The sequence below is a fragment of the Triticum dicoccoides genome, chromosome 7A (assembly GCF_002162155.2).
Source record: "Triticum dicoccoides isolate Atlit2015 ecotype Zavitan chromosome 7A, WEW_v2.0, whole genome shotgun sequence".
Classification (NCBI taxonomy): Eukaryota; Viridiplantae; Streptophyta; class Magnoliopsida; order Poales; family Poaceae; genus Triticum; species Triticum dicoccoides.
Genome location: NC_041392.1, coordinates 7,151,133 through 7,160,097, shown reverse-complemented (window position 1 = coordinate 7,160,097; position 8,965 = coordinate 7,151,133). Strand labels below are relative to the sequence as shown.

Here is an 8,965-nt window from a genome sequence, read left to right as displayed (position 1 = left end):
GTAGGGTCCGCACGCTTAAAGTTCGGTGACGATCGGTAATATGAGTTTATGTGTTTTGATGTACTGAAGGTAGTTCGGAGTCCCGGATATGATCACAGACATGACGAGGAGTCTCGAAGTGGTCGAGACACAAAGATTGATATATTGGACGCCTATATTTGGACATCAGAGTAGTTCCGGGTGAAATCAGGATTTTACCGGAATACCGGGGGGTTACCGGAACCCCCCGGGGGTTAATGGGCCTTATTGGGCCCTAGTGGAGAGAGAGAGGGGCCACCCAGGGCAGGGCCGCGCGCCCCTCTCCTTGAGTCCGAATAAGATAAGGAAGGGGGGAGGGCGGCGCCCCGCTTGCCTTTCCCCTCTCCCACTCCTTCGTTCCCCCTCCTAGTGGGACTAGGAAAGGGGAGTCCTACTCCCACTAGGAGGAGGACTCCTCCTCCTGGCGCGCCCTGCTAGGGCCGGCCGGCCTCACCCCTTGCTCCTTTATATACGGGGGCAGGGGGACACCCCAAGACACACAAGTTGATCAGTTGATCTTTTAGCCGTGTGCGGTGCCACCCTCCACCATAATCCACCTCGGTCATATCGTAGCGGTGCTTAGGCGAAGCCCTACGTCGGTAGCATCATCATCACCGTGATCACACCATCGTGCTGAAGGAACTCTCCCTCGAAGCTCTGCTAGATCGGAATTCGTGGGACGTCACCGTGCTGAACGTGTGCTGAACTCGGAGGTGCCGTACGTTCAGTACTTGGATCGGTCGGATCGTGAAGACGTACGGCTACATCAACCGTGTTCTCATAATGCTTTCGCTTACGGTCTACGAGGGTACATGGACGACACCCTCCCCTCTCATTGCTATGCATCATCATGATCTTGCGTGTGCGTAGGAATTTTTTTGAAATTACTGCGTTCCCAACATCACCAAACATATAGTTCTTCATGGTATCTTCGCGATATTAATATATTTCCTTTGTAAAAAAATACTTGAGTAAATTGATTGCAAGATTATTTCTGGAAATATGTAAGGTTGAAAAAAATCAAGTCAAATAATTCATACCGAGCCACATTTGGAGATATGGATCTTTTAAGCGATCAGTGAAATTCAACTTCATTCTGAAACTGCTACTTGAACCATGGCCCGCTTACAATAATTGCAGTTTTGTCGAAACAAGATTAGCGCACATAAATAGTTATTAAGAATATCATATTGTATCACTGTGAAAATACTTATGATTCAATAAACTGTATAAATAGTTAAGAGATAAGAAATATGAGCGGTGGTTGCTCAACTAACAGCTGACGAGAGAAAGTATGGGGCAACACATGTTGGCCCCATTTGATTCTGACAAGGCGTGGTGGCGCATCAACACCACTTTTCGAATCAAATAATATTATCATTACAGAAAAAGAGCAGTCCACTAGCTAATAGCTAGACTAAATGCAGAGCATATCTTCAGCACTGAATCAGCATAATAATTGCAGAAAGAGCAATACATAAATTAGGCTAGTCATAGTGGAGTACGATTCAATTTTTCTTAGTGCTTATATTGCGGAACATGTTTTGAATGCTATAACATAATGGACACAGGGAGTATAAGCTCACAGTTTATGACACACGACATCTACCGCACGGCATCATCATCGAATCATGCATAGATGGATCACTTCATTACAAAAAAAACATCTAATCTCTTTTTAGTCCATTATTAGAGTATTTAAGGTATTTATTATTGTTACTTATTATCGTATGTTCCTTTTTATTTGAGGCAGTTGACTTTTAGCGTCATCTTAGATCATCAGTTTTAGATTAGTTCAACTGTGTACAATTTTAAGTCAAATTTCAAATACCCTTAGTGATAAACATAATATAAATAAAACAAGATAAATTGTCAAATGTAACTAAGTAGTGAACTGATTCAAATAGAAGTACGGGAGGAGGGAGTACGGGTAGTAAACTAAATACTGTGCATTGCTCATGATATTTCCAGCCATCGTTTTCCTCTGCAATTATCATCATGCCATGCATGATTTCAAAAAGCAATAAATAGAAGTTAGGTTCGTAACCGAACGGTCGTCTCGATGCCATTAGTGCTAGAAGAAAGTACACAACCATCATCATTCCTACCCCCGACAGCAATGTTTCACCCTTGAGTGACTTCTTTTCGAATATGATAACTACGAGTAGTCACTTTATAGATTGCATTCCTTTTTGGTACAATCAGCCCGATCATCATTTTTGTGGTGCGATTACACGCACATCTGCTTCCCTATATAACGTGCTCCGAGTCGCATGGAGTTCAGCTCACCAAGCGATCACCAGCCATGGAGCTCCTCTTCTTTTGCACAATAGTTCTCATCCTCATTGTCTCATCCGTGTACCTTCTGGGCCTCTTAGCCGACGGTCGTCGCAACCTGCCCCCAGGTCCTCGCTCGCTTCCACTCGTCGGCAACCTCCTCTCACTGGGCGCCCAACCGCACCGCTCCCTCGCGCGCCTCGCGGAGAGCCACGGCCCGATCATGGCGCTCCGTCTAGGCACGGTCACCACCGTGGTCGCCTCCTCCGCAGACGCCGCCCGCGACATCCTCCAGCGCCATGACGCCGCTTTTTCCGGGCGCTTCGTCCTGGACGGTACCCACGTGTCGGCACACTACACGCACTCCATGGTCTGGCTCCCGGCCAGCAGCCCCCGGTGGCGCGCGCTACGCAAGGTGTGCTCGGGTGAGCTCTTCGCGCCGCACCGCCTCGACATGCACCAGTCCCTGCGCCAGGAGAAGGTGCAGCAACTCGTCTGCCACGTAACGCAGCTGGCACGAGAGGGCACCTCTGTTGGCGTTGGCCGCCTGGCCTTTACGACCGCGCTTAACCTGCTCTCCTCCACCATCTTCTCCACCGACTTGGCTGAGCTCGACGACCGCCATGTCAAGCCTTGCGAGTTCAAAGATGTGCTAGCAGAGCTAAACGTGACTGTCGGATTGCCAAACCTATCAGACTTCATCCCTGAATTGGCGTGGCTAGACCTGCAGGGTTTGAGGAGACGCATCGAGGGCTTGTTCCAGCGGCTACATGCCATAATGGACGAGCAGATCGAGCGTCACATGCAGGATCGCGCTGCAGGTGAGTTGGCCAAGAAAAACTTCCTGGACGTGCTACTCGACTACCGCAACACCGACGATGACCAGGGCTTCGAGCGCCAGACCCTTCTCTCATTGCTTTCGGTATCTATCTTCCAAATACTTTATTGAGTATTCCCTCCGTCACGAATTACTTGTTGTGGAAATGGATGTATCTGTATTTTTGTTTTAGGTACATCTATTTTTATTCATTTCTGCGAGAGGTAATTCCGGACGGAGAGAGTAGTATTCCTCCGTGCGTCCTCTCTTTGCAATGTTACCTCACGCTACATGGTTGTTTGGTCATCAGGACTTGTTCAGCGCGGGGACGGATACAAGTTCAGCCACCGTGGAATGGGCGATGGCGGAGCTGCTACTGAATCCATCATCCATGTCGAGAGCTCGTGAAGAGCTCGACGAAGTGATAGGCTCTAAAGAGCAGGTTGAGGAGTCCGACATTGGACAGCTCAAGTACCTCCAAGCCATCGTGAAGGAGACGTTCCGGCTCCATCCCCCGGCGCCGTTCCTGCTGCCGCACGTGGCGGAGACGATGACACAGGTCCGGGGATACACAATTCCCAAGGGCACACGCCTTCTGGTGAACGTATGGGCCATTGGGCATGACGGCAAGGCATGGCCGGAGCCGGAAAAGTTCATGCCGGAGAGGTTTCTCGAGAAGGAGGTGGACTTCAAGGGCCGAGACTTCGAGTTCCTGCCTTTCGGGTCCGGGAGGAGGATGTGTCCCGGTATGCCGCTGGCCGTTCGCATGGTTCATCTCATGCTCGCGTCCTTGCTGCATCGCTTCCAGTGGAGGCTTCCCGTAGACGTGGAGAAGAAGGGGCTAGACATGGCTGAAAGGCTTGGGGTCAACCTGTCCATGGTTACGCCCCTTGAGGCTATAGCCACGCCAGTTTGAACATAATCATCATCTTCCTCTGCACCTGACCTTGTGGCATGGGAACATCATCAACATGCATGCGTAAATAAGGAGTAACCAAAAGAGTTTGCTTTATACTGCTACTAGTGAAAAAGGTTGTATGGTCTATTCGGTACATGTGCTTGTGTTACCAACTACTCCCTTCGACGAATAAGTGTCATGGTTTTAATTCAAAATAAGGAGTACTCGATCCATAAAGTAATATAGTAAGTGTTTGATCATTAAAGTAATGATCTAAACACTCTTATAATTCTTTACAGAGAAAGTACATAATTATTATTACGAAAAAAAGTTTCCCCCGCTTTGTATTACAAAGCAATCATCCGATACAACCAACGATAGATGCTGGGACGGAAGCAGCACAATCACGTCCAAACAAAAAAAAGAGAAACAAGAAAAGAAACAAATGCCGATAACGACGGATCGACAAAAACGACGAAGCCTCGCGACCGCTGCATCCACAGGAAATCGCCCCCCAAGCTCCGAGACTCCGAAGCGCCGGTACCCATTAACACCTCCAAGAAGGGACGCGACGATGACGACGCTGCTGCCAAGGGTTTCCCCCGGTACGCGGTGAGGAGAGAGGAAGGGTAGCCCCGACGCCCTCCAGGAAGGTCCGGTGGTACCCTCATGCGTCACCGCGTCGGTGTCGGCCAAGCCAACATGGATTTGTCCCGATCCCATCCTCCACTCCAGGCACTCTGGAGCTCGCCACCAAACCGACCACCACTCTGCGCCAACACGGACACGAAGCTTCCCACGCTGTCTCACCACGGCACCGCGAAGATGGCCTGCACAACGAAGAAGAGGAGCCGGGACTAGGGCAGCCGCGCCGTCAGCATACTGGAGGGCCCCACCTCCACCGTCCACGACGGTAGCCGACCGGACGCCGAAGCAGGAGCCTACCGGGCCCGTGGCCCCACAGGCCCGGCCGGGCCCTCAGAGGCCCGAACAACTCCCGCCTCCACGCCGCAGCTGGCACGCGGTCGACGTCGCAGCCCCCCGTCCGAGCTGCTCCTCCTCCTCACCACACAGACGACGACGAAGCCACGCCGGGGGCCGGCCCGCAAGGACCCAGATGGGGCCCGCGGGCCCCAATCTGGGCCGGGGGCACGCCACCAGCCAACCTGCGCCACCACGCCGTCACGCCGCCAAGGAGCTGCACCATCACCGCGTGCCGCCGGCCACCGCAGTCGGGACGCCGGGCCGTCATCAAGCCGAGGAGCATCGCAGCTGCCCCATGCCCCGGGCAGGGAGCCCCGCGCGTGGGGACAGGCAGGCCCCGCCGCCGCCAACACCACCCGGCCAGCACCGGGGGCGCCCGTCGGCGGCGGCAGGGAGGGGAGGAGAAACGGGGGCGGCCGAAGGAGGGGGCGGGGCTCGCGCCGCCCCGGCCACCTCCCGGGGAGGCGGCAGGGAGGGGAGGAGAAACGGGGGCGGCCGAAGGAGGGGGCGGGGCTCGCGCCGCCCCGGCCACCTCCCGGGGAGCCGGCACGGAGCGGATCCGGGGAAGGGAGAGGGTACATAATTATTATTCAAGGTCAAAAGAGTTTGCGTCGGCATTGCCGAATCGTCGTACGCTAATATGTCTAGCCTCTGCTGTTGTCAGCTCTAGGACAGAGAAAACATATATACCGTTATACGCACTGCCCCCCTCTTTTGTGCTCATTAGGAATGACAAACCATACAGGGGGAGAGACAAGGGGGACGAGCAGGGGCTGATGTTCCGATGGCCGCGGCTGATTGCCGATTGCTGCCTTGCCACAAGCTCGTGCATCTTCCTCCAGGAAATCACCACTAGATGATTTCTCAAGATCTGCTCTGGTATGCTACTGTCTAATGCATTAGCTAGCAGTAGACATACTTATATGTGCTTATTACTAGATGATTCAAATTATTTATTTTTCGTTTCAGTTTTCATACGCTTCTCTAGATAAAAATGAATAGAAGGAATAGAGCATATTGTTTTTTCCGAGCTATTTGCTTCAACCTCGAGCCCTTTGCAATGAAAATCCAGATTCAAATTGTTTACCATGTGATCATGTAGGTAATCGTAGACCTAAATATAAACCGATGATTGAAAAACATGTATTGTTCTGTCATATGTTGGAATTCCGCCCACGGATCGATCACATCATGACAAACACGCGCAGAAAACCACTTGTATCCAAGGGCCCCTTGTTGTGCCCTTTGTTTTTTTTTCGATTTCTTGAGCGTACAATCTCAAACATTGGCATGTACATATGTACACCTGATCTGACATGTTCCTTTAATTATCCTAGTCGGATACTAAATCCTAAGCTAACACGGACACCAAACTACTACTAGTCCTGCCTACACACGGCAATTTTCTAAGGAAAACGCTTGGCTTCCACTGGCTGATTTCTGGAAAGGAATCAGCCACGTCGCCTGCGTGCCACGCGTCCTAGCGAGGACCATGCACCACTCCATAGCCGCTCGCTTCCAACCTCTCGTCAGCACTCTGTCTCCTACCTTTTCTCCTGTTCTTCATCTACATCTCCGCCCAAACACGAAGCTCTCCATCAACATCACCACGTGATGCCAAAATTGCTGCAGCGGAGGCGTTGGGGACGGAGCAGCTGGGTCACTGCCATAGCCGTGTGCTCCATCCTCGGATACATCAGGCGAGCCGGGCGGTGCTACATCACATGCTCGTTGTTGTAGGTGTGCCCTGTTTCTATGACGACAACGGTGTTAGGAGGCCGGTGTTGTGAGCTCACTAGGATTGCAACATCTCCGGTGTTGCGAAAACATGGTCGGTGTTGCAGAAATATAGCTGCTTCAACAACATCACTTGTGCTTCAACAACAATGCACAACGATGAAGCTGTGCCGGGATGTTTCCGAAACATGGCCTATGTTGCAGAAGTCCATGAGCCTATGGAAAAATAAATCCGCAACACTATCGCTGTTGCAATATTTCTGCAATATGAGCTGTGTTGAAAAAGGTTCTGCAACACTACCCATGTTGCAATGATGAGGACAGGCTGGATCGCAGGATAATGCCATATCTAATGGCTGCCGAGGCAGCGGATCTTTTAGATGTCCATGAGCCTACGGAAAAAGAAATTCCGCAACACTATCGATGTTGCAATATTTCCGCAACATAAGCTGTGTTGAACAAGGTTCTGCAACACTGTCCTTATTGCAATGATGAGGACAGGCTGGATCGCAGGATAACGGCATATCTAATGGCTGCCGAGGCGGCGGATCTTTTATATGTCCATGAGCCTACGGAAAAATAAATTTGCAATAGCTGTTGCAATATTTCCGCAACATGAGCTGTGTTGAGAAAGGTTTTGCAACGTTACCCTTGTTACAATGATGAGGACAGGCTGGATCGCAGGATAACGCCATATCTAATGGCTGCCGAGGCGGTGGATCTTTTTAAAAGATCCGCCGGTTGACGCGTAGCACGGCCCATTTTCTAACGTGACAGCACGCTAGCTTGTACTAACTCTAATACAGGATTCAGCTAAGACTACGTGTACAAGTCAATCTACGAATTACTTGTATGGACAAATTAACTTACCAAGACAAGATTACCTTACCTAACATCATACACAAATGATAACATGTACAACTATTATAATAGATATGTAGCAATACAATTTTCTGTGAGACTTAATACGTTTGTGTAGTTGTCGCTTGCGCCCCCCTATGGTCAAATCCTGACTCCGCCCTGAATCCATATACATATGATCATACAAAATGCTAATCGGGGGGTTGAATTGCTAATGATTAGTCTTCTGCACGTGAGGGATGGCGTGGAGTGAATTGTGCACTTGCGCATTACGTTTGTTTGGGGTTCAGTTCTAAATCATATTTTGCCGAGTCTATATATGGATTTGGACTAATTGCAAGCTGAATGATTATACCAGTCAAACTCAGTAAGTGCTTCTTCCCATGCTGCTCAAATGTGCTGGACAAGATAAGGGATGAGGAACAGGAACCTGAGGTGGCTTCCCTCGGATCGACCGAGAGGAAGCGGAGGTTCCATGACCCGCAGGACACGCTTCTAAGGGCATTCAGTGTGGACAATGATGAGTTTCGCAGCTCTGCCCTGATGAGATGAAAACCTTGGCCCCATTATTCCATACTCAAGACTTAAGAGATCTCAGCAAAATTTGGGGGTGCAACTGCTGGTCTGGATTATGGCTCAAGGACAGGCGTTAGTAATCATCCAAGCAATACTACGATCAACACGCAATTGGTGGGTCATGCTTCTAGTGCTGGTTGGAAGCAGGAATCGGAAACAGGAACCGAATGACAATCTAAAGGATGAATAAGGCCAGAGATTGGAGAGACCAGCTGATAAAAGGTGCCAATGATAGTTGCAAAACCCAGAGATTGGTACGCCCTCATGTACTTCAACTTAACCTGATTTTATATATTTCATGTACCCATTTGTTGAAGAGGCTTGCTTTGGTAGACCCCCTCTCACAAAACGTATAAAGACAATATGGTCATTTGACCATAAGATATACGAACCTCTGTATGTGACACGTTCGAGCGTAGACGTACACAACCAATCCAAATCCCTCCCTCTTGAGCTTGGCCTACTTTTTATTTTTTAACCCATCAAAAATATATATACATCAGGTAGGGTTTTAACTCCAAACCACTTGATTTTAATTCCAGCCACGGTAACCAACTAGGACAGCTGACTTCTTGTGCTAGTTATTTCTTTTACTCTTATTATTGTTGTCAATTTTATCAGCCTAATTTTCTTTCGGGAAACGCTAGGCCAGCCTACCATCATTGGATGACAAATCTTTGGCTGGTTGGATTTAACTTGAGAACATGGCTTCCATAGGTAGTTTGCACGTAACAAACGGAATTGATTCCGATTTGTTTCCTAAAGCCGTTCAACGATGAGATCACTGGACACAAGAT

The 8,965-nt window shown here is 49.7% G+C and overlaps 1 protein-coding gene across 1 annotated transcript; it reads left to right on the top strand.

Annotated features, from left to right (window-relative positions):
- Nucleotides 1–2,313: 2,313 nt before the first annotated feature.
- On the top strand, nt 2,314–4,155 carry LOC119330470 (geraniol 8-hydroxylase-like). Its single transcript, XM_037603575.1, has 2 exons — nt 2,314–3,217; nt 3,423–4,155. The coding sequence occupies exons 1-2, from the start codon at nt 2,324–2,326 to the stop codon at nt 4,026–4,028; spliced, it is 1,500 nt and encodes a 499-aa protein (XP_037459472.1). The 5' UTR covers nt 2,314–2,323; the 3' UTR covers nt 4,029–4,155.
- Nucleotides 4,156–8,965: the final 4,810 nt, after the last annotated feature.

Coding starts and splice junctions, on each gene's coding strand:
- LOC119330470 (XM_037603575.1), top strand. CDS start 2,324: ATGGAGCTCCTCTTCTTTTGCACAATAGTTCTCATCCTCATTGTCTCA. Junction 3,218..3,422: donor CCCTTCTCTCATTGCTTTCG/GTATCTATCTTC, acceptor TTTGGTCATCAG/GACTTGTTCAGCGCGGGGAC.